The 25,265-nt window shown below is 44.8% G+C and overlaps 1 protein-coding gene across 4 annotated transcripts; it reads right to left on the reverse strand.

Moving 5' to 3' along the window:
• Positions 1-4: 4 nt before the first annotated feature.
• apex2 (apurinic/apyrimidinic endodeoxyribonuclease 2) lies at positions 5-25,186 on the reverse strand. 4 transcript variants are annotated; one of them, XM_087983480.1, is made up of 6 exons: positions 24,929-25,186; positions 24,086-24,169; positions 15,039-15,183; positions 14,042-14,188; positions 2,045-2,114; positions 5-1,375 (listed from the first exon to the last, which is right to left on the reverse strand). In XM_087983480.1, exons 1-6 carry the CDS (start codon positions 24,987-24,989, stop codon positions 377-379), a joined length of 1,506 nt encoding a protein of 501 aa, XP_087839606.1. In that variant the 5' UTR covers positions 24,990-25,186; the 3' UTR covers positions 5-376. The 4 variants fall into 4 exon arrangements, with proteins under 4 accessions (XP_087839606.1, XP_043531434.1, XP_087839605.1 ...); XM_043675499.2 differs by having other exon boundaries at positions 15,039-15,204; positions 24,929-25,184; XM_087983479.1 differs by lacking the exon at positions 24,929-25,186 and adding an exon at positions 24,562-24,891.
• Positions 25,187-25,265: the final 79 nt, after the last annotated feature.

The raw sequence follows: 25,265 nt of genomic DNA on the forward strand, positions 1-25,265 counted from the left end.
CTGCTCAAATCCATATTTTTTATTAAAATTTATTATTTTTATAAAAAGAAAAACAAATATAGACTGACAGCAAATGGTAATTCACTGAACGTTTGAACATTGGAGCACTTTCTAACCTCATCCCCCCCTCTGTGTGCCCACTGCAAACGTAGGGATGCTCTCCTCAACCCACTATTCCTACGGTCCCCATTTTGCTACGCCTCCCTCCCCAGGTTCATTTCTCTTTCTGCCACTTTCCCTCTCTTTCCCAGTCACTCTTATCCCCAATATCTCCCTCACCTGTGTCAGTACTTCCCTTCCTCCTCCACTCTCTCTCAGTGCCTCCATTTCTTCCCCACTGCTTGACTCTACCAGCCTGCCCTCCATGTTATTGCATTCAGTTTCTTGTGTTCACCCAGCGGAAAAAGTTACATCTCGATTCAGGGTTTGAGACAGACCCTTCAGGGCGTGGACAGATATAGAACTGCCTGCCTTGATTAGGCCCAGGTTTCCTGACAACACGTAGCAGACATGGTTCGCGATGCCCAGAACAGTTTGGGGGAGGAGGCTGTCCTTTCAGTAATGACTTCCAAAAAACAGCTTGTGATGAACTTTGTGTATTCTCTATCTGGATGTCCTGTTTAATTTCCTTGCTATCGGCTTGCTGTTGCCCAGTGACAGTGAGAGCAGTTTTATTAAAGAGACCCACATCATCACATGTTTTCAACTTGGAAGCTGGATTAGTGTCAGCTGGTTTGAAAAACTGCAGTAAATTTCTCGAGAGATGAGAATTGCTTCGACCATTTTTTCCTTTCTTTCTCATTAAACCTTTTCCCGTTTGTCTTTGATCCAGCTTCGCTTTTTTTGTCTGGGGATTCAACTTAGAATTCTGATTAGTTTCTGCATAATTCTGGAAATCCAATCTGCTTTGATTTTCCTGAATATTTACCAGGAATTTGGAAAGTTTTTGTTGTTGACCAGCGAATTCTGGCATGTATTTGGTGCAAAGTGGAGGACATTTAGTGGCTGGGACACAATGGCTCTTTAAAAACACTTTGACTGGGCAATGATCTGATCCTTCAATCTCCGGCATCAGGATGCAGTTCTCCAATTCAGTTTCTGCCAGGGATTTGTTCACAAAGATGTAATCAATCCTTGTCCCATAGTTTGTTTTGCGAGCTCCTGTACTTGTTCGCCAACAGGTATAAGCTTCTTTCTCTGTTGGATGGAAGAAACGGAACGTATCCACAAAAAGCCCATACCCGCTCTTCTCTCTCATGCCCAGTCCTGGTTTGCTGTCAGAATTTTGATTGATTTCATCTAATTGCGACTGATCAGAGGCACAGGACAGGAACTTGTCCATCCACACACGATCTGGATACTCACTGAATTGATTCTGCAGGTAACAAACACTAAGTAATAGAACATAGGTCCCTTGGAGGAAAGGGGAATAGCAGAGCCCTAAGGACGGGAGTGCATTTATTTGGAATTTATTTTTATTGGTTCACAGATGTGAGCATTGCTGGCAATGTCAGCATTTTTGCTTATCCTTGGTTAGGAAAGAAGTTTCAGGTGATAGTGCTCCAATGTGTGTGTTGCCCTTGACCTAGGGGACAGAGGGCACAGGTTCGCAAGGTGCCTTACTGAGTCACTGCAGAACATCTTGTAGATTGTATGGACTGCTGTCACTCTGCATCAGTGGTGAAAGGGGTAAATGTTGAAGGTAGTGGATATGGTATCAATCAAGCTGACTTCTCTGTCCATTTGGTGTTAAGCTTCCCAAGTGTTGTTAGAGCTGCACTCATCCAGGTAAGTGGGGAGTATTCCATCACACTCCTGACTTGTCCCTTGCATGGTGGACAGCCTCTGAAGAATCAGAGGGTGAGTTACTTATAACAGAATTCCCAGCCAGCAATATTACATTCACAATACAACCTTACATGAATGAGATCATCTACAATAAGGGTTATCCCATCTGATTTACAGTTTTCCCACAAGGTGAATGGAGACGTCAGGCAATGGGACGTTCTCAGAGTTACAGTGAGATCTTGCTGTGTTGACTTACCAGATCGCCTGGTTGACAGTGGTCGATGGGCCTGTGTGCAGTGTTCAGATCTCCCAGGACAATCACATTCCTGTTTCAGGGAAAACCAAGTGTTAAGAGCAAAATGCAGTAAAACCCAAAACCAGCACCAGCAACAAAGGCCAACCATTAATCCGAACTGTTTGGAACACAATGGGCCATTCAGCTATGAACCAGTCTGTTAGATAGGAACAGGAGATGACCATTCAGCTCCATCCTCAATTCTGACACTCAAACTGCAGCGGGATATTCAGCCTCTCAGATCTGTCCTGTCAATCAGCAGTTTGCAGCTGATCTGAGATGTAACTGCAAATATCGCCTTTATCTCTGATCATTTTGCCTAACAAAGTTCTATCAAGAAAGAAAATGTAAAACTAACAACTGATACTTGCAGAAACAAATTGCAAACATCTCCCCTCTTGGAGAATACAAGTGTTTCCTAATTTCAGTTCTGAAAGCTCCGACATCTTAAGTCTATACTCAATGGATCTTGACTCACCCAACAGTGGTTTTGGTCTATCTATTATATTAGGTTTCCTTCATCACTTGAAAACTTTAGCCAAATCAAACAGTAAATTTCCAAATTTTAGGATATCATACAGTCATAGAGATGTACAGCATGGAAACAGACCCTTTGGTCCAACTCGTCCATCCTAAATTAATCTAATCCCATTTGCCAGCACTTGGCCCATATCCCTCTAAACTCTTCCTATTCATATACCCATCCAGATACTTTTAAACATTGTAATTGTACCAGCCTCCACCACTTCCTCCGGCAGCTCATTCCATACATGCACCACCCTCTGTGTGAAAAAGTTGCCCCTTAGGTCCCTTTTAAATTTTTCCCCTCTCACTCTAAACCTCTAGTTCTGGACTCTACCACCCCAAGGAGAAGACCTTGTCTATACACTCTATCCATGCCCCTCTTGATTTTATAAACCTCTATAAGGTCACGCCTTAAGAGCAAAGAACATACAGCACAGGAACAAACCCTTTAGCCCATCAAGAGTATGTTGACACAATGATGTTTGAAACTAAAAACCATCTGCTTCTATGTAGTTCCTATCCTTCTATTCCCTGTCTATTCATGTATCTGTCAAGATGCCTCTTAAATATTGCTATTGTATCCACCTGCATTATTCTTCTGGCAACCCATTCCAGGCACTGAGGACCCTCCACGTAAAACATTTGCCCCTCACAGCTCCTTTAAGCGCTTTTACTTTAAACCCATGTCCCCAAGTAATTCAGTTTTCTATCCTGGGAGAAAGACTCTTGAATATCCATACCCCGTATAATTTTGTAAAGTTCTATTAAGTCACCCCTCATCCTTCAATGTTCAAGTAAAAATAAACAAGTTCATCCATTCTCTCTTCATAGCTAATACTCCCTAAAACCACCCAACATTATGGTAAATCATTCCTATAATCTCTCCAAAGCCTCCACACATGGCTGTCTCACAGCACCAAGGACACAGGTTCAGTTCTGTGTGGAGTTTGCACATTCTCCCTACCTCTGTGTGGGATTCCTCTGGGTGCTCCAATTCCTTCCACAGTCCAAAAATGTGCACATTAGGTGGATTGGCCAGACTAAATTGTCGATAGTGTCTGGAGATGTGCAGGCTAAATGGATTAGCCATGGGAAATGCAGGTTACAGGAATGGGATTGGGAGGTGGGAGGGTGGGGGAGAGAAAAGAGTCTGGGTAGGATACTCTTTGGAGGGTCAATGTTACCTCGGTGAGCTGAATGGCCTACTTCCTTACTGCAGGGACACTATGACTCTATGTCCTTCTGGCAATGTGATGATGAGAACTTAACACAATATTCCAAATGTGACCTAAGTAAAGTTCAATCCAGCTGCAACATGACCTGCCAATTTTTACACTCTGTACCCCAACTGATAAAGTCTACCATGCCATATGTCTTCATGACCACCTCATCCACGTCGTGTTGCCATTTTCAGGGAACTATGGACCTTTATACCAAGATCTTCCTGCATGTTGATGTTTCTAAGTGTTCTACCATTTACTGTATACTTACATCTAAAGTAGAAGATATTCTAAAATATATCACCTCACATTAGTCTGGATTAAACTATTCACTATCCACAACCACCCCAATCTTTGTGGCACCCATAAACTTACTGATCAAGCCACCTACATTCTCCCTTAAATCATTTATAAATTTAAAAACAACAGGTGTCCCAGCACTGATTCCTGAGGAACACCACTGGTCACAGAACTGCAGTAAAAAAAAACACCCTTTCACCACTACTCTGTCTTCAATGATTCAGCCAGTTCTGTATCCAACTCATCATGGATCCCATGTGACTTGTATTAGCCTGCCATGAGGGACTTTAGATTAGATTAGATTAGATTAGATTATTTAGATTAGATTAGATTAGATTAGATTTTAGATTAGATTAGATTAGAATAGATTAGATTAGATTATTTACAGTGTGGAAACAGGCCCTTCGGCCCAACAAGTCCACACCGCCCAGCCGAAGCGAAACCCACCCATACCCCTACATTTACCCCTTACCTAACACTACGGGCAATTTAGCATGGCCAATTCACCTGACCTGCACATCTTTGGACTGTGGGAGGAAACCGGAGCACCCGGAGGAAACCCACGCAGACACGGGGAGAATGTGCAAACTCCACACAGTCAGTCGCCTGAGGCGGGAATTGAACCCGGGTCTCTGGCGCTGTGAGGCAGCAGTGCTAACCACTGTGCCACCGTGCCGCCCACACGGCCTTTGATTACTATCACCCTGTCCTTCATCACTTTCTCAAAGACCTTAATTAAATTTATGAGACACAACCTTCCCCTCCACAAGCCACGCTACCTATCGCTAATAAGGCCATATTTTTCAAAATGTGAATAAACCTATCCCTAAGAATCTTCTCCAAAAATTTTCCTACCACTGACATAAGGTTCACCCGCCCTGTAATTTTCCAGATTATCCCTGTTGCCCTTCTTAAACAAAGGAACAGCATTGGCTATTCTCCAGTCTCTGGGACCTCTCTTCTTACTAAAAAGGATACCAAGATTTCATACAAGGCCAGCACTTTCCTCATCTGCCTGGGCATTTGTCACCGTAATGCTTTTCAAAACACTTAACACCACCTTTGTTATACGGTCTTACTCTCAAACAACATATCCTGGATTCACCATCCACCACGTCATTTTCATTGTGAAACATGTTATGGACTAAGCCAGACCACTCAAAACATTCTTAAGCAGGCAGCTCAGACCATGACTTTGCAATTTATTTTGGTAAGTGTACAGTGAAAATTACCCAGATTACATTAGCTAGGTTGACTACTAGATTTTAAAACAGACAAACATTTATTCACAAAATTACACAATCAAACACAAAAAACAGAATAAAGAACCCCTACAGAACCCAGCCTATCCAAACTAGACTTAATTATGCTGTTCCAAATATACACCAGTCTCAATAAGCAAACTCCCTTTAAAAACCAGTGTAAATGGAACACATGCTTACAGGTTGAAGTTGAACAGAAGAGAGAGAGAGAGAGAGAGAGAGAGAGAGAGAGAGAGAGAGAGATTCCACACAGTTCCTTGTTGAACTTCCAACCAGTTCAAGACTGAACTCAAACTGCTCAGCTCAGCTCAGCTAGAGAGCTGACTACTCCCCTTTCTTTATACAGCTCACTTCTAAAACATGACCAAAGAACAAAGAAAATTAACAGCCCAGGAACAGGCCCTTCGACCTTCCAAGCCTGAGCCGATCCAAATCCACTGCCTAAACCTATTGCCCAGTACCTAAGCATCTGTATCCCCACCTACTCATGCATCTGTCCAAACACATCTTAAATGAATCTACTATGCCTGCCTCTACTACCTCTGCTGGCAACGTGTTCTAGGCACCTACCACCTTCTGTGTAAAGTACTTGTCATGTGTAGCCCCCTTAAACGTTTCACCTCTCACCTTGAATGCGTGGCCTCTCGTCTTGAATCCCTCACTCTGGGAAAAAGCTCATCTCAATCCACCCTGTCTGTACCCTTCATGACTTTGTAAACCTCAATCAGATGCCACCGATTCTCCTTTTTTTCTAATGAAAACAATCCCAACCTACTCAACCTCTCTTCATAGCTAGCATCTTCCATACCAGGCAACAATCCTTCTCTGCACCCTGTCCAAAGTGTTCACATCCTTTTGGTAACGTGGCGACCAGAACTGTACACAGTATTCTAAATGAGGCTGAAACAAAGTCTTGTATAATTTTAACATGACCTACCTGTGCCGTCATCTTCAGAGTACAATGGACCTGAACTCCCAGATCTCTCTATTCATCAACTTTTTCCATGACCCTTCTCTTTTTCAGTATATTTCGCTCTAGAAATAGACTTCCCAAAATGCATTATCACATATTTGCCCAGATTGAACTCCATCTGCCACTCTCCAGTCTATTTATATTCTCCTGTATTCTTTGACAGTCCCCTATGCTTTCTGCTACTTCACAATCTTCGTGTCATCTGCAAACTTACTGATCAGACCAACAATGCCTTCTTCCAGATCACTTATGTATATTACAAACAACAGTGACCCCAGCACTGACCCCTGTGGAACACCACTGGTCACCTTTCTCCATTTCAAGAAACTCCCTTCAACTACTACTCTGTCTCCGGTTATTCAACCAGTTCTTTATCCACCTAACCAGAACACCCTGCACACCATGTGATTTCACTTTCTCCATTAATTTACGATGGGGAACATTATCAAATGCCTTACTAAAGTCCATGTATGTGACATCGACAGGCTTTCCTTCATCTATCAACTTGATCACTTCCTCAAAGAGCTCTATTAAGTTGGTAAGACATGCTCTCCCCCACACAAAACCATGTTGCCTATCACTGATAAGCCCATTAGACAATAGGTGCAGGAGTAGGCCATTCTGCCCTTCGAGCCTGCACCACCATTCAATATGATCATGGCTGATCATCCTTAATCAGTATCCTGTTCCTGCCTTATCTCCATAACCCTTGATTCCACTATCCTTGAGAGCTCTATCCAACTCTTTCTTAAATGAATCCAGAGACTGGGCCTCCACTGCCCTCTGGGGCAGAGCATTCCATACAGCCACCACTCTCTGGGTGAAGAAGTTTCTGCTCATCTCTGTCCCAAATGGTCTACCCCGTGTTTTAAGCTGTGACCTCTGGTTCGGCACTCACCCATCAGCGGAAACATGTTTCGTGCCTCCAGAGTGTCCAGTCCTTTAAGAATCTTAGATGTCTCAATCAGATCCCCTCTCAGTCTTCTAAACTCTAGAGTATATAAGCCCAGTCGCTCCAGTCTTTCAGTGTAAGGTAATCCCGCCATTCCAGGAATTGATCTCGTGAACCTATGCTGCACTCCCTCAATAGACAGAATGTCTTTCCTCAAATTTGGAGACCAGAACTGCACAGTACTCCAGTTGTGGTCTCACCAGGGCCCTGTACAGCTGCAGAAGAACCTCTTTGCTTCCATACTCAGTCCCTCTTGTTATGAAGGCCAGCATGCTATTAGCCTTCTTCACTACCTGCTGTACCTGCATGCTTACCTTCATTGACTGGTGTACAAGAACACCCAGATCTCTCTGTACTGCTCCTTTACCTAAATTGATTCCATTTAGGTAGTAATCTGCCTTCCTGTTCTTGCCACCAAAGTCGGTAACCATACATTTATCCACATTAAACTGCATCTGCCATGCATCTGACCACTCATCTAACTTGTCCAGGTCACCCTGTAATCTCCTAACATCCTCATCACATTTCACCCTGCCATCCAGTTTAGTATCATCAGCAAATTTGCTAATGTTATTACTAATACCATCTTCTATATCATTAACATATATTGTAAAAAGCTGCTGTCCCAGTACTGATCCCTGCGGTACCCCATTGGTCACTGCCTGCCATTCCGAAATGGAGCCGTTTATCACTACTTTCCCAAATATAAGTAGATTTTATCCCTCAGTACCTTCTTCAGCAACTTTCCCAACACTGATGTCAGGCTCACTGGTCTGTAGTTACCTGGATATCCCTACTATCCTTCTTATTCAGGGGGACAACATGAACAACGCTCCAGCCTCTGGCACATCACCTGTGTTTAAGGATGCTACAAAGATATCTGTCAGGGCCCCAGCTATCTCCTTTCTCGCCTCCCTCAGCAACCTGGGATAGATCCCATCCGGTCTCATCTTTGTCTACAACTATTCTAAAATGTACAGAATTGTGGTCACTGTTCCCAAAGGAATCCCCCACTGCAACTTCTACCACCTGGCTTGGCTCATTCCCCAACATCAGATCCAATATGGCTCCTTCCCTTATTGGACTATTGACATCCTACTCTAGAAAACTACCCTGGATGCTCCTTACAAATTCTGTCCCAACTCGACCTCTGACACTAAGTGTAGCCCAGTCAATGTTGGGGAAAATTAAAATCTCCCATCACCACCACCCTGTTGCCTCTACATCGTTCCATAATCTGTTTACCTATTTGTTCTTCTACCGCACGCTCACTGTTGGGAGGCCTGTAATACAGCCCAACAATGTAACTGCACCCTTCTTATTTCTCAGCTCTACCCATTATACCTCACTGCTCAAGCCCTCTATAGTGTCCTCCTTTAGCACAGATGTGATGTCATCCCTGACCAGCAATGCAACACCTCCCCCATTTTTGCCACTTTGGCCTGAAGTCTCATCTGTTTACATGTAAATAAAAGGCCTCTGAAAATCCTTTTCATCTCTGTACCAAACCAGACTGATCGGAGCCTGGCCTTGTTTATTCCCCCTCTGAAATAAATCAAGGACAGAGTCTCCTTGAGCCAAGGAACAGCTTTTAGGAAAAAAGGGACTAGCTTTGTGACAATACCGATGCAAAGTATTTGTTAAGGAGCTCAGCCACTTCCTCCAGCTCCACATATAAATTCCCTTTGCCCTTGAGTGCACCTACCCTTTCCCGAGGTACCTGCTTAAAACAAGCATAAAAATACAGCATAGGAACTGGCCCCTTGACCCATAACGCTGTGCCGAGCATGACACCAAATGAAACTAATCTTTTCTGCCTGCCTGGTCCATATTCTCCATTCCTTGCATATCTATGTGCTTCACTTGCTCCTTATCTATGTATAAAACACCTTAGGTCTTTCCTCAATTCTGCTTGCCCTCCGAATTCCTTGTTTAAGTTTTTTCCTGCTATCTGTGTCATTCGAGAGCTCTGTCTTGAGTATTCATGTTTCTTTATGACTAAGCTCACAATTTCTCTTGCTATCTTTATCCTTCATTTTCACAGGAACATGCTGGTCCTGAACTTTAATCAACTGGCTTTTAAAAAATTGCTATAAGCCAGATGTCGATTTACTCTCAAACAGCTGCCCTCAATCTACATTTCCTAGTTTCTGCCTCATGTTGTCATAGTTAGCCTTCTCCGAATTTAATACTTTCACCCAAGAACTACGCTTGTCCTTACCTATAAGGAACTTAAAATTAATAGAATTATGATCACTGTTTCCAAAATACTCCCCCACTGAAACTTCAATTACCTGGCTGAGCTCAATCACCAACACCAGTCTAATATGGCCCCTTCTCTAGTTGTATGATTACATAGCGTTTCAAAAAAACATCCTGAACTCACCACCCCCTCCAAGCCCCTGGTACTAAGGCAAGTCTCGGTCAACCTAGGGTAAGTTAAAATCACCCATCACAACAGGTCTGTTGGTTTCACATTTTTTCACAATCTGTCCACATATCTGCTCCTCTATTTCCTGCTGGCTTTTGGGAGGACCTTAAGCTCAATCACACCAAAGTGATTGCACCTTTCCTATTCATGAGCTCTACTCTTACGGTCTTGTTGGATGAGCCCTCAAAGGTCCTCCCTCAGTACAGCTATCATATTATCTCTTACCAGAATCGCAACTCCCCCTATCTCACTTCAAACATCTAAATCCCAGAATGTTAAGCTGCCAGTCCTGACTCTCTCAACCAAGTATCTGGAATAACTATAATATCATAGATATATGTATTAATCCAAGTAGAGAAATTGGGAGGTCATGTTGCAGCTGCACAGGACATTGGTTCGGCCACTTTTGGAGTATTGTGTGCAAATCTAGTCTCCCTCCTATTGGAAGGGTTTTAGATTAGATTACTTTACAGTGTGGAAACAGGCCCTTCGGCCCAACAAGTCCATACCGACCCGCCGAAGCGAAACCCACCCATACCCCTACATTTACCCCTTACCTAACACTACGGGCAATTTAGCATGGCCAATTCACCTGACCCTGCACATCTTTGGACTGTGGGAGGAAACCGGAGCACCCGGAGGAAACCCACGCAGACACGGGGAGAATGTGCAAACTCCACACAGTCAGTCGCCTGAGGCGGGAATTGAACCCGGGTCTCTGGCGCTGTGAGGCAGCAGTGCTAACCACTGTGCCACCGTGCCGCCCACAAGGGTGTTGTGAAACTTGAAAGGATTCAGAAAAGATTTACAAGGATGATGCCAGGGTCGGAGGGTTTGAGTGACAGAAAGGGGTTGAATAGGCTGGGGTTGTTTCTCCTGGAGCATTGGAGGCTAAGGGGTGACCTTACAGAAGTTTATAAAATCATGACGGGCATGGATAATGTGAATAGGCAAGGTCTTCTCCCTGGGGTGGGAGAATCCAGAACTAGAGGGCATAAGTTTAGGGTGAGAGGGGAAAGTTTCAAAAGGGCTAAAGGGGCAACTTTTTCACACAGAGGGTGGTGCGTGAATGGAATGAACTGCCAGAGGAAGTGGTGGAGGCTGGTATAATTACAACATTTAAAAGGCATCTGGATGGGTATATGAATAGGAAGAATTTAGAGGGATCTGGACCAAGTGCTGGCAAATGGAACTACAGTAATTTAGGATATTCTTTAGAGTATTGCATACAGTCCTGGTTACCGTATTATAGGAAGAATGTGGAAGCTTCAGCAATGGTTCAGAGGAGGTTTACTAGGATGTTGCCTGGTATGAAGGGAAGGTCTTACGAGGAAAGGCTGAGGGACCTGAGGCTGTTTTCGTTAGAGAGAAGAAGGTTGAGAGGTGACTTAATTGAGACATACAAGATAATCAGAGGTTTAGATAGGGTGGACAGTGAGAACCTTTTTCCTTGGATGGTGATGGCTAGCATGAGGGGACATAGCTTTAAACTGAGGGGTAATAGATATAGGACAGATGTCAAAAGTAGTTTCTTTACTCAGAGAGTTGTATGGGAGGTGGAATGGCCTGCCTGCAACAGTAGTAGACTTGCCAACTTTAAGGCCATTTAAATGGTCATTGACTAGACATGTGGATGAAAATGGAATAATGTAAGTTAGATGCACTTCAGATTGATTTCACAGTGCAGCGCAACATCAAGGGCCGAAGGGCCTGTACTGCGCTGAAATGTTCTACGTTCGATATCTGGTCAGCATGGACGATTTGGACCAAAGGTGTGTTTCCATGTTATACATCTCTATGACTCTCATTTCAGCTATCTTACCTGTCATACACCTTGCATAAACAAACACACTTCAGACCATCATTCTGCCCTGTCTGTTCTTTCTCATGGTGTTACTGGCCTTAGACTCTGACTCCTCCTTGTCATTTTACTTCCTGGGATCATGTGCTGGTTCCCCTTCTCCCACTGCAACACTAGTTTAAACCCTCCAAAGTGGCACTAGCAAATCTCCCTGCCAGGATATTGGTGCGCCTCCAGCCAGGTGCAACCCATCCCTTCTCTTATCTGTCCCACATGGCCCGCAAGTCTCTCCTGCTCCTTAACCACGCATGTAACTGTACTATCTTCCTATTCATAGCCTCACAGGTATTTGGCACAGGACATAATCCTGAGATTACAACATTATACGTCCTGCTTTGCAATTTCCTTTCTAACTCCCTGATCATTCCTTGCAGGACCTCATCTCTCTTTCTACCTATATCATTGGTACCAATATCAACCACGTATTAAGCAGTCTCTGAATGCTCAACCTCACCCTTCAGAATATTGTGTGCCTACTCAGAGACATCCTTGCCAGGGAGGTAACACACCACCCTGGAAACTCGTTTGCAGCCACAGAAACACCTATCTGTGTTGTGGTTCTGTTCGCCAAGCTGGGAATTTGTGTTGCAGACGTTTCGTCCCCTGTCTAGGTGACATCCTCAGTGCTTGGGAGCCTCCTGTGAAGCACTTCTGTGATCTTTCCTCCGGCATTTGTAGTGGTTTGAATCTGCCGCTTCCGGTTGTCAGTTCCAGCTGTCCGTTGCAGTGGCCGGTATATTGGGTCCAGGTCGATGGGCTTATTGATTGAATCTGTGGATGAGTGCCATGCCTCTAGGAATTCCCTGGCTGTTCTCTGTTTGGCTTGTCCTATAATAGTAGTGTTGTCCCAGTCGAATTCATGTTGCTTGTCATCTGCGTGTGTGGCTACTAAGGATAGCTGGTCGTGTTGTTTCGTGGCTAGTTGGTGTTCATGGATGCGGCACAAAACACTACATAGGACAAACAGGAAGACAGCTAACAGCATCCATGAACACCAACTAGCCACAAAACGACACGACCAGCTATCCTTAGTAGCCACACACGCAGATGACAAACAACATGAATTCGACTGGGACAACACTACTATTATAGGACAAGCCAAACAGAGAATTCCTAGAGGCATGGCACTCATCCACAGATTCAATCAATAAGCACATCGACCTTGACCCAATATACTGGTCACTGCAACGGACAGCTGGAACTGACAACCGGAAGCGGCAGATTCAAACCACTACAAATGCCGGAGGAAAGATCACAGAAGCGCTTCACAGGAGGCTCCCAAGCACTGAGGATGTCACTAGACAGGGGACGAAACATCTGCAACACAAATTCCCAGCTCGGTGAACAGAACCACAACAACGAGCACCCGAGCTACAAATCTTCTCACAAACTTTGAACACCTATCTGTGCATATAGAGTGCCCTGTCCTTTCTGCTTGTCTATACTTCGACCCTCCTTGCTGTACAATAATGCCAGTCGCAGTGTTATTGGTGTGGCTGTTGCTTTCCAGAGAGGCCAATTGCCCAATAATAGTATCCAAGGTGGTATACCCGTTAAAGGGGACTGGCCACAGGGGACTCCTGCAATGCCTACCCATGCTTGTGTTCCTGGTGATCACCCAACCCTTCTCCATCAGTATAGTCCTTACTTGTGATGTGACCAGCTCACTAAACACGCTATCCATGACATTCTCAACCTCACGGATGCTCTATACGGAGTCCATCCGCAACTCCAGGCACTCCATGTGGCAAATCAAGACACGCAGCTGAACACACTTCCTGTACACTACAACAGTGCAGGAAGACCATTCCACAGGGCTAAGTTCTCCTGCATTTTGAACTGTTTCAACTAAATCAACCTTAACAACTAAGAACTGATTATACAATCTTACCCACTTGTGAATGCCCTCATTTATCAATCTCAAAATCTAATTATTTAATCTATTATCAGATATTACAGAGAAGTACTGGCTGAAAGGTAGGGATTATGGCAGTGTAAGGAACCTTCCTTAGTAGGAAATCCTTCCTTCCTTGTAGCACCCAGGAGTTCCCTCAGCAGTTAGGGTGGGAGGGAGCTGGCCTAAGTTATTCTAAGATGGGGCAATCACATAGTGGGTGCGAGGTAGTTCTTAGGTAGGGAACCTGACAATTAGACAGGAAAAGATTAGGGGCATCTTGAGATTGAAAAATGTGGCTTGTGTTGTAATCCATGGCCCTGCCAACCAGAATTGGGGGCTTCCAGGGGAGGACTCATTGGCTTTGTGATGTGGCACAGAGATCCCAATGGGGTTTGGGTTGTATATGCAATGGAGAGCCCATTGGGTCTTATAATTAGGGTGCGGGGAGTGTGTCTGAAAGTGGGGACAGTAGAACAGGGAGAGATGCAAGAACTGCCATAAAGTCATCACTACCTACTCAGTAGAACTCATTCTCACCCTCCGTCCTGCAGCAAAGCCTGTGCCCTCGCCTCCAACAGTTGATAGAAACGCAACTTGTAATGGTGACGGTCCTCCATCTCAGGATCCGCACGGGGACAGTACACATTAATCACTGTCAACATTATTTCCTTCTCTTCACATGTTCTAAAGTTGAAAAACAAAGACTTTTAAGCATTGATTTTTCCCGAAAGTGAAAAATGTCCACTGCCAGTGGACATGTAGCTGAGAATCTGATTGATCCAAGACTTTTTAGTAAATTTGGCACTTTCTGTGTTCATGTGAATCATGGATTTGTCAAGTACAAACTGAAACTGAAGTGTCTTTAATTATTTCCAGCTTAACAAGTTAGAAAAGGTATAGAAAAGCTTTTATTTTTCTGTGTTTTTAATCATGGACTGAAATGGGAAAAGAGCAGTCTTAAAAGCAATGATTACTGAAGGATTACTGCATGTTTTTGAAAACAGGTAATCTGATACACATTGTAAGTGCTGTTCATACAGCTGCTGGTTCAAGCAATAGTAGAAAGTACAGAGGAATTGCAGCCTTGGAGGTGTATAAATGGAGATTCTGCCAGCAGTGAGTAGCTAATTATTCTGATATAACACGATAGTTCTGTTCTCGTGTGACCTCGCGTTATAAGGAAATTGCACAATAGCAGTGTCATTTAAACTAATGGGGTCAGAATCGCATTATAGCCAATACAGATAAGGAAAGTTTGCATTCTACAAACAAGAGTCAAAATCCTTCAATCGCATTAAAGCCAATTTGCGTGAAGAAACGCGTTGAATCTGTGTTATAGCAGAACTGACTGTATAAATGGTCATTCTTGTTAAGAAATATGGTCTGTGCTCTTTTTCATCTTGGGTCAAACACTGGAGGATTCTGCATATTTGCAAACATCTGTATCTCTAATCTGTCACGACTCCAGGAATACTAGGGCCTGACTTCAAGTGTCATTACCCATTGAGATCTAACAATAATGGGCATGAGTTACCTGACTCGATGTTTTGTGATCAAGGCTCGGCCTTCACTATCCAACTCTTTCAATTCCTTATCTGAAAATCCTTCCAGGGCATTTGAAGCAGGATTGGCCAAGATTCCTGACAGACCTTCTTCTGCAGCAAATGGCACAGCATTGTCTGTACAAAAGGTAGCAACACCTGTGCAGCAGTAACAAGGCAATATGAGGTGGACATAACATGGTAAAGCTAAATGGTTACTGTTGGTGAGAGCAAGGGAAGTAGACAAGTTCAGGAAGAATTGGACAATACCAGATTCCTGCTGACAAGTGGCCAGTAATACTCATGCCATAAAAGTGCCAGGCAACGACCACTGCCAGCAAGACAGAATCTAAACCTTTGCGCTTTGAAATTCAATAGCATTCTCATTGTTAATCATGGAGAAGGGGAATGGTGGAGGTCAAGGTGGGGTGGGAGGATGGGGATGGAGAATGAAGAGAGGAGAAAGGAGAGGAGAGAAGGCATGGGAGGGGAGGTGGAGATGATGCAGAGGGAGGAGAATAATGGGAGAAGGGTGGAAGGAAGAGAAGGTAGGTAGGTAGTGGGGATGTAAATGAAGGAGGAAGGGAAAAGAAATTGAGGGAGAGGAATAGGGAAGGACATAAGATCTGGGACAATAGGAGGAGATTCAGCCCCTTGAGACTGCTCCGCCATTTAATAAGATCACGGTTGATTTCATCTCAGCCTCAACTTCTCTTTCCTGCCCAGTCACCACAACTCATCAACTCACTACTAATTAAAAGGCAGGGGGAGGATAAATGATTTGGAATGAGGGGAATATTCAATTAGTAAGGAGTACGGTCAGTGTGTGTGGATATTTGGCCTGACAGAGATAGAATCCAAGTGATAACATCTGGAAAATTAGTTCAAAGTGTGAATTCAGTGCAGAGGGGAAAAGAGGTGCTTTAAATAATGTACTGTAAGACAAAGTCTCCAGAGAGGCAAGTGAATGGTAGAGAATAAAAGCTGAAGAATGAGAGAACTTTCATTTCAGTGAAAGTAACGTCTTCAGATGGTGTTTAGGTCTCTGGTCTTTGCCTTTCTCTTTTTCTTAAAAATAACTTGTAGAGAATAAGGCTGATTCTGGCATAAACACTAATTTAATTTATTATAAAGTATAAGGAATAGGGATGAGAGTAATTCATTAACAAATTAATTAAAACCTGATGGTGATGACAGAATGGATGATGTGTTGTTGTTGGACACCAGGACAAACATCTGTAGTGAGTGTTTGCAGCTCAAGGAACTTCAGATGGGAGTTGAGAACTGGTGTCCGAGTTGTAGACATAAATGCTACCTCAGGGAGGGGAAAGTTAGCTCCAAGAGGCCGTCACACCAGAGATGAAGCAAATCCAATTTGGTCTGTGATCAGGGACAACGGAAGTGTAACTGCAGGAATGGAGAGTTGGGGATAGTTTTGAAGGAGCCTCAGTCCAGCAATCACCTAACTATTACAAGGTACTTGCAAACTGTATGGATGACTGTGGGGACCACAAGGAGGATGAACAAAGTGATCACAAATTCACAATACAAGGGGCCATTCAAGTGGGGATTGAAAATAGGAACACAATAATGGTAGGGGACTGAAGGCATTGCATATTGCAAAGGCTGCCAACATTCCAGCAATAAAGTACTGAAGACGTGTGCTCCGCTCTCCTAGCCAAGCTCTTCCTGTAGAGTTTAACACTTGCAGGTACAAGACAGAGGTTGGTGGTAGAGGGTTACTTTTCAGATTGGAGACCTGTGACCAGCTGTGTACCACAACGATCAGTGCTGGGTCCACTGCTTTTCTTCGTAAATGACTTGGATGTGAATATAGGAAGTGTGGTTAGTAAGTTTTCAGATGACACCAAAATTGGAGGTGTAGTGGACAGCAAAGAAGGTTACCTCACAGTATTTAATGGGATTGTGATCAGATGGTGTCTAGATTAGAGTGGTGCTGGAAAAGCACAGCAGGTCAGGCAGCATCCAAGGAGCAGAAAAATCGACGTTTCAGGCATCAGGGGGCCAATGGGCCGAGGAGTGGCAGATGGAGTTTATTTTAGGTAAATGTGAGGTGCTATGTTTTGGAAAGTCAAACCAGGGCAGGGTTTATAACACTTCATGGGAAGGTTCTGGCGAGTGTTACTGAGCAAAGAGAGCTTGGAGTGCAGGTTCATAGTTCCTTGAAAGTGGAGTCGCAGGTAGATAGGGTAGTAAAGAAGGCATTTAGTATGCTTTCCTTTACTGGTCAGTGCATTCAGTACCGGAGTTGGGACAGCACGTTGCGACTGTACAGGACATTGATTAGGCCACTTTTGGAATACTGCATTCAATTCTGATCTCCCTGCTTTGGAAGGATGTTGTGAAACTTGAAAAGGTTCAGAAAAGATTTGCAAAGATGTTGCCAGGGTTGTACGGTTTGAGCTATAGAGAGTGTTATGGACCAGGCCACAGCCCCTCAAAACATTTCAAGAAGGCAGCCCAGACCCTAACATTTCTAGTGGTGTTAAGCAGGTGTAAGGTATATGTTCCAGGAGTGATGCAGCTAGCCCAACCACTCAGCTTGAAGCAAAACAGAATTCATTGTACACACTAACAAAAGAAAACAGACATCCTCAGTGCTTGGGAGCCTCCTGTGAAGCGCTTCTGTGAGGTTTCCTCCGGCATTATAGTGGTTTGTCTCTGCCGCTTCCGCTTGTCAGTTCCAGCTGTCCGCTGCAGTGGCCGGTATATTGGGTCCAGGTCAATGTGTTGGTTGATAGAATCTGTGGATGAGTGCCATGCCTCTAGGAATTCCCTGGCTGTTCTCTGTTTGGCTTGTCCTATAATAGTAGTGTTGTCCCAGTCGAACTCATGTTGCTTGTCATCTGCGTGTGTGGCTACTAAGGATAGCTGGTCGTGTCCTTTCATGGCTAGTTGGTGTTCATGGATACGGATCATTAGCTGTCTTCCTGTTTGTCCTATGTAGTGTTTTGTGCAGTCCTTGCATGGGATTTTGTACACTACGTTGGTTTTGCTCATGCTGGGTATCGGGTCCTTCATCCTGGTGAGTTGTTGTCTGAGAGTGGCTGTTGGTTTGTGTGCTGTTATGAGTCCTAGTGGTCGTAGTAGTCTGACCGGCCACTGCAGCGGACAGCTGGAACTGACAACCGGAAGCGGCAGAGACAAACCACTATAAATGCCGGAGGAAATTATAGTGCTTCACAGGAGGCGCCCAAGCACTGAGGATGTCACCTAGACAGGGGACGAAACATCTGCAACACAAATTCCCATCTCGGCGAACAGAACCACAACAACGAGCACCCGAGCTACAAATCTTCTCTCAAACCTTGAAAAGAAAACAGAATTTAGAACAACATTATTATTTCAAAACCCAACCCACACGAAAAGGCAACTTATTGAAGAGTTGTTCCGATTTCCTGCAACATCCCAATAACCGCCTCCTCAGCAAAAAATGGTAAATCAAACACAAGTTCTTACAGGAGTGATGTCAGAGAGTCAGCCAGAAAACCTCTGTTGAATCAGGGAACTTTCTCCCCAGCTGTTTTTTTTGACCAGCAGCTTCAAACAGACTGCCTGCTAAAACCAAACCAGAAAAACCCCTAAAATGGGAGCACTGGCCATTCCCCGTTCATTTTACAAGTGTTTTTAAAAAAAAACTTAAAAGCCTTTTCAAATAGATATTTCCAGACATATCAGAATGTCTACCTTTATGACCCCTCTTGAAAAAAAAAACCAAAGATAACATAACCTTGTTAAAGGCAGCATCATTACAGACAGACTGAATAAGCTGGGGCTAATTTCTCTGGGGCTGAGCGATGGCCTTAGAGAGGTTTATACAGTCATGAGAGACATGGATAAGGTGAATAGACAAGGATAGTTACCTGGGGTAGGGTGTCTAGAACTAGAGGGCGTAGGTTTAATGTGAGAGGGGAAAGATTTAAAAGGGACTCAAGGGGTAACCTTTTCATGCAGAAGCTGGTGCATGTATGGAATGAGCTGACAGAGGAAGTGGTGGAGACTGGTACAATTACAACATTTAAAAGGCATCTGGGTGGTTATATGAATAGGAAGGGTCCAGAAAGATATGGGCCAAATGCTGGCAGATGGGATTAGAATTAATTTGCATATCTGGTCAGCACGGACGAGTTGGACCGAAAGGTCTGTTTCCATGCTGGACAGCTCTACGACTAGCACATGCCTAACAATGTGGAAAATTGCACAGGCATTTCTTGTACACAAAAAACAGGACAAATCCAATCTGGTCAACTACAGCTCCATCAGTCTCCTCTCGATCATCAGGAAAGTGATGGAAGGTGTCATCTGTTATTAAGCAGCACCTCAGCAATAATCTGCTTGGTGATGCCCAATTTAGATTCCACCAACGCCATTCATCTCCTGATCTTATGACACCATTGGTTCAAACATGGACAAAAGAGCTGATTTCCAGATGTGAAGTGAGTGACAGCCCTTGATATCAAGGTCACATTCAACGCAGTGTGGTATCAAGGAGCCCTAGCAAAACTGGAATCAATGAATAGCAGACTGTGTGTTATTACAAGGCCTAGTGGGTGAGGGGGGAACTAAGACATGGGGAGTTCAAGCTCAAAGGTTATTGAAATCACAAAGTCTGCTATTACACACAACCCATTGTTAGCCATTAACTGTATCTATTATCAGCTATTCACCCTCCTCGCCTGATGGTTATCCAGTCCTTTGTCTGTCCAATTGTTTTTCGCTCTTTGGGCTTTATCCCTACCTATGAATTTATTGCTTACCACCTCCCCTCCTCCCTCTTCTGCGTAAAAACCCATATTTTCCAGCTACCATCAGTTCTGAGGAAATGTCACCAGACCTGAAACATTAACTCTGACTTCCCTTCATGGATGCTGCCAGAACTGTTGAGCTTTTCCAACAATTTCTGTTTTTGTTCCATCTTTTATTTCACTACCATATAAAAATCCGTGTCTTGAATATACTTAACGAACAAACTCAACAGCTCTTTAAGATAAAGAATTCTACAGATTTGCTACACTCAGAGAAAAAAGTCCTCCACATCTCTGTCTTAAGTGGGGAATTCCTTTCTGATATTATGTCCCCCAGTCTAAGACTCTGCAACATGGGGGATTTGGGGACCTGTGCGCATAAATCACAGAAAGCTCAGATCCAAGTTCAGCTGGCAAAAGGCTAGGCAATTCCAATGTTGAAATTTATTTCACAGAAAATAGAGTACGACAATAGGGAGACTTCGCTGAAATTACTCAGACCACACCATGCAAACTTTGAAACTTGGTCCACTTATCTAAGGACAGGTATACTGGCATTGGAGGCAGTCCACAGAAGAGTCACTCAATTTATCCTGGGTATAACAGGGACTGTCTTATGAGAAAAGATTCAATAGATTGGGCTGATTCTCTGGATTTTAGAAGAATGAGAGGTTGACTTATTGAAACATACAAGATTCTTAGGGAGCGTGCCAGTTAAACCTTGAAAGGATATTTCAAATAATAAAAGAACAACAAAAGAGAAGTACAGCACAGGAACAGGCCCTTGGGCCCTCCAAGTCTGTGCCAATCATCATGCCCTAACTAATCTAAACAACAAACCTTCTGTCCTCATTCAGTTTGTATCCCTCTATTCCTTCCCTATTCATGTAACCATCCAGATGCCTCTTAAATGTCACCAACATGTCTGTTTCCACCATCTCTTCTAGCAGTGTGTTTCAGGCTCCTACCAGTCTCTGTGAAAAACTTCCCTCACACAGTCCTCTTGAACTTTCCCCCTCTCACCCTGAACCTGTGCCTTTTTGTAACTGAAACTCCAACTTTGGGGAAAAAGCCTCTGACTATCCACCCTACTCATCCTGCCTCTCATAATTGTGTAGATCTCTATCAGGCCTGCTCTCAGCTGTTGTTTTTCCAGTAAAAACAATCCTTGTCTTTTTAACCTTTCTTCCAATGCCGAGACCAGGCTCCATTCTGGTGAACCTTCTCTGCAGTCTCTCCAAAGTTTCCACATTCTTCTAGAGTGTGGCGACCAAAACTGCACACAATACTGCCTACGAAGTGTTTTATACAGCTGCAACATGGCTCAGCCGATGAAAGAAAGCATGCCATGTACCTTCTCAATCACCTTGGCCACATATGTTGTCAATTTTAGGGAACTGTGGACCTGCACGTCCACGTCTGTCTGTATGTTAATGTTCCTAAGAGTTCTGCCATCCACAGTATAACTCACACCTAAATTTGATCCTCCAAAATGCATCACCATGCACTTGTCTAGATTAAACTCCATCTGCCATTTCTGCGCCCAATCTATCTACATCCTGTTGTATCCTTTCACAATCGTCGACACTATCAGCAATTCCACCAACCTTCATGTCATCTGCAAATTTAACCAGACTACCCAAGTTATCCTTCAGATCATTTATATATACTACCAACAACAGAGGACCTGTGGAACACCACTAGTTACCAGTCTCCGCTCTGAAAAATGCCCTTTCGCCGCTACCCCGTCATCTACCCAGTTTTGCATCCATTTAGCCAGCCCACCCAGAATCCCATGTGATTTTAGTTTTTGTACCAAAGTCCATGTAAACTACATCCACAGCCTTTTCCTCAATTATTTTTGTCACGTCTTAAAAAAATTCAATCAAGTTGGCGAGACATGACTTTCCCTGTACAAACCCATAATGCCTGTCACTAGCTAGACAATTTTCGTCCAAATGTGCATATATCTTGTCTGCCAGTATCTTCTCCAAGAGCTTCCCACCACAGACATCAGACTTACCTGCCTATAATTTCCTGGATTATCCCTGATTCCTTTCTTAAACAAAGGAACAACATTGACTAATCTCCAGTCCCCTGGAACCTCGCCCGAGGTCAAAGAGGATATGAAGACATTTGCTAATGCCCAAGCTATTTCTTCCTTTACGTCTCAAAGTAACCTGGGATGGATGCCATCTGGCCCTGGGAACTGTCTACCATAATGTAATTTAGGACCCAAATCTTCCTCCTTCAATATATTGACATTCTCTAGGATATTCACACTCATCCCTGACCTCAACATCAGTCACATCCTTCTCCTTAGTGAATACCAAAACAAAGTACTCAAAAGGATCTCTCCCACTTCCTGTGGCTCAACACATTACTTCCCTCCTTTGTCCTTAAGGGGGCCTACTCTTTCCCTTGCTACCCTCTTTCTTCTAATATATGTATACAAAATCTTGGGATTCTCCTTGATCCTGTTTGCGAAAGACATGTTATGGCCCCTTTTAGCCTTCCTAATTCAGCATTTTAGGTCCTTCCTAATTTCTCTATAATCTTAAGGGGGTTTTGCAAGTTTGTAGCTGCCTAGACCAATCGTATGCTTCCTTTTTCCCTTTGAATAAGCTTACAATTTGAAAATGTGTTGCTGGAAAAGCGCAGCAGGTCAGGCAGCATCCAAGGAGCAGGAGAATCGACGTTTCAGGCATGAGCCCTTCTTCAGGAATGAGGAAAGTGTGTCCAGCAGGCTAAGATAAAAAGTAGGGAGGAGGGACTTGGGGAGGGGCGTTGGAAATGCAATAGGTGGAAGGAGGTCAAGGTAAGGGTGATAGGCCGGAGTGGGGGTGGGGGCGGAGAGGTCAGGAAGAAGATTGCAGGTTAGGAAGGCGGTGCTGAGTTCAAGGGATTTGACTGAGACAAGGTGGGGGGAGGGGAAATGAGGAAACTGGAGAAATCTGAGTTCATCCCTTGTGGTTGGAGGGTTCCTAGGCGGAAGATGAGGAAGAGCACCTCATCTTCCGCCTAGGAACCCTCCAACCACAAGGGATGAACTCAGATTTCTCCAGTTTCCTCATTTCCCCTCCCCCCACCTTGTCTCAGTCCCAACCCTCGAACTCAGCACCGCCTTCCTAACCTGCAATCTTCTTCCTGACCTCTCCGCCCCCACCCCCACTCCCGCCTATCACCCTCCCCTTGACCTCCTTCCACCTATCGCATTTCCAACGCCCCTCCCCCCCAAGTCCCTCCTCCCTACCTTTTATCTTAGCCTGCTGGACACACTTTCCTCATTCCTGAAGAAGGGCTCATGCCCGAAACGTCGATTCTCCTGCTCCTTGGATGCTGCCTGACCTGCTGCGCTTTGCCAGCAACACATTTTCAACTCTGATCTCCAGCATCTGCAGTCCTCACTATCTCCTCTAAGCTTACAATTTCCCTTGGTTCCAGACTCCTGCCATTCCGTTCCTCCAATTTCAAAGCATCATGCATGTCCTGCGCTCTAATCAACTGGTCTTTAAAAACTTCCTGCATGCCAGGTGTAGATTTGCCATTGACTGACTGCTCCCGATCCATATTTCCCCAGTTCCTATCTACTTTGGGTGTATTTGGTCTTTGTCAAATTAAGCAGCATCACCGAAGAACCACTCTTGTCCTTGTCCATGATTTCTTGAAATCTTATGGAATTATGGTCACTAAGCCCAAAATGCACTCCTACTGAAACATCAATCACCTGTTCTGGCTCATTCCCAAATACCAAGTCTACTATGGCCTCCTCTCTGGTTGGATTGTCAACATACAGTCTCAAAAAGCCCTCCTGGACACATCTAACAAATTGCTCTTATTCTGAAACTCTGGTTCAAAGGCAGTCCCAGTCATTAAGAAGAAAGTTGAAGTTACCCACCACAACTACTCTGCTTTTTTTCATGCCTTTCCAGTATCTGATTACATACCTGCTCCCCTTGTGGGAGAGTCGAGGACAGATGGAATAATCTCAGAGTAAGGCATCACCCAGTTAGGATAGAGATGAGGGGGAATTTCATCTGAAGGTATAGAAGCTAAGAAATTCTTTACTGTAGCAGGCTGGATCATTAATATACAAGGTTAAGATAGATATTTTTAATCAGTAAGAGAATCAAAGATTACAGGGAAATGTTGGAGAAGTGAGGGAGTTGTGGAACTTTCAGATCAGTTGAGATCTCATTGAATGGTAGAGCAGTTTCAATAGGCAAAATAAGTATTTCTGCTCCCATATATTATGGTTTTAAAGAGCAACTCACCTGAGTATCCACGTCGATGTCGGCTGTAGCTGAAATACGAGTTGAAACCGTCAACAATGGCAGTTGGTTCATCCAGTAACTCCCCTTTTAGAAGTGAAACCGTAAGAAAATGTCAGTTGAAGAGAATGGGAAAATAATGGGGATGGGGAGAGTGCGGGGGCTGAAGTCGTGGGTGTGGGAGGTGAGGGGAGCAAGAGGTATGGGAGCAACAGGGGAGAGGAGACACAAACTAAGGTGTGGGGAAAGGGGAGTGGGAGGCATTAAGAGTGGGGTGGAGAGGGAGATGGGGGTTGGAGGAGGAGGGAGGTGGGTATGGTTGGAGGAGTATTAGGTTGGAGGAGTTGGAGGGGGATGGAGGAGGGGGGAGGTGAATATGGTTGGAGGGGTAGGAGGGGTGAGGGGTAGGAGGGGTGAGGGGTAGGAGGGGGTGGGAAAACCGAGGACCCCTTAGATTAGTTCCTCTGGGCCTCACTCACGTGTTACTCGGGTCTCCTGGAGACAGATGATTTCGGCTCCGAGTCGCTGCAGCATAGACTGCAGCCGCTTACCCCGCGCCCGGATCCCGTTCACGTTCCAGGAAACCAGCCGTAAGCCGGAGCCCTCCATCTCTCCTACCACCATAGCCATCGCCACCAATCACCACCCACTACCACAGTCCCGCCACAACTCAAACACAGAGAACCCGCAACAGCGACCCCGACAGGACCCAGATAGCGACCCCGGGAGGAAGGGAGGACTGGGAACAGCGATCCCGGCAGGACGAGAGAACACAGACAGTGACCCTGGTAGGATGGTAGGACCGAGACAGAAATCCCTGCAGGAAGGGAGGGCCGAGACAGCGACCTGGTAAAAACAAAGACTGCAGATGCTGGAAACCACAGTCTAGATTAGAGTGGTGCTGCATCCGAGGAGCAGGAAAATCGAGCGACCCCGGCAGGTCAGGAGCGAGACAGCGGCCTCAGCAGGCTGGGAGAACCTGGAACAGCGACCCCGACAGGTCAGGAGCGAGACAGCGGCCTCAGCAGGCTGGGAGAACCTGGAACAGCGACCCCGACAGGTCAGGAGCGAGACAGCGGCCTCAGCAGGCTGGGAGAACCTGGAACAGCGACCCCGACAGGTCAGGAGCGAGACAGCGGCCTCAGCAGGCTGGGATAACCTGGAACAGCGACCCCGACAGGTC

Source organism: Chiloscyllium plagiosum, unplaced genomic scaffold, assembly GCF_037043375.1.
Source record: "Chiloscyllium plagiosum isolate Xiang-an unplaced genomic scaffold, Cpla_swu_hap1 HiC_scaffold_45, whole genome shotgun sequence".
NCBI classification, from domain to species: domain Eukaryota; kingdom Metazoa; phylum Chordata; class Chondrichthyes; order Orectolobiformes; family Hemiscylliidae; genus Chiloscyllium; species Chiloscyllium plagiosum.

Coding starts and splice junctions, on each gene's coding strand:
- apex2 (XM_043675498.2), bottom strand. CDS start 24,712: ATGGCTATGGTGGTAGGAGAGATGGAGGGCTCCGGCTTACGGCTGGTT. Junction 2,115..14,041: donor GCTTTGCTGCAGGACGGAGG/GTGAGAATGAGT, acceptor TCCCTGAAACAG/GAATGTGATTGTCCTGGGAG. Junction 1,376..2,044: donor ACTGTCAACCAGGCGATCTG/GTAAGTCAACAC, acceptor TGTTACCTGCAG/AATCAATTCAGTGAGTATCC.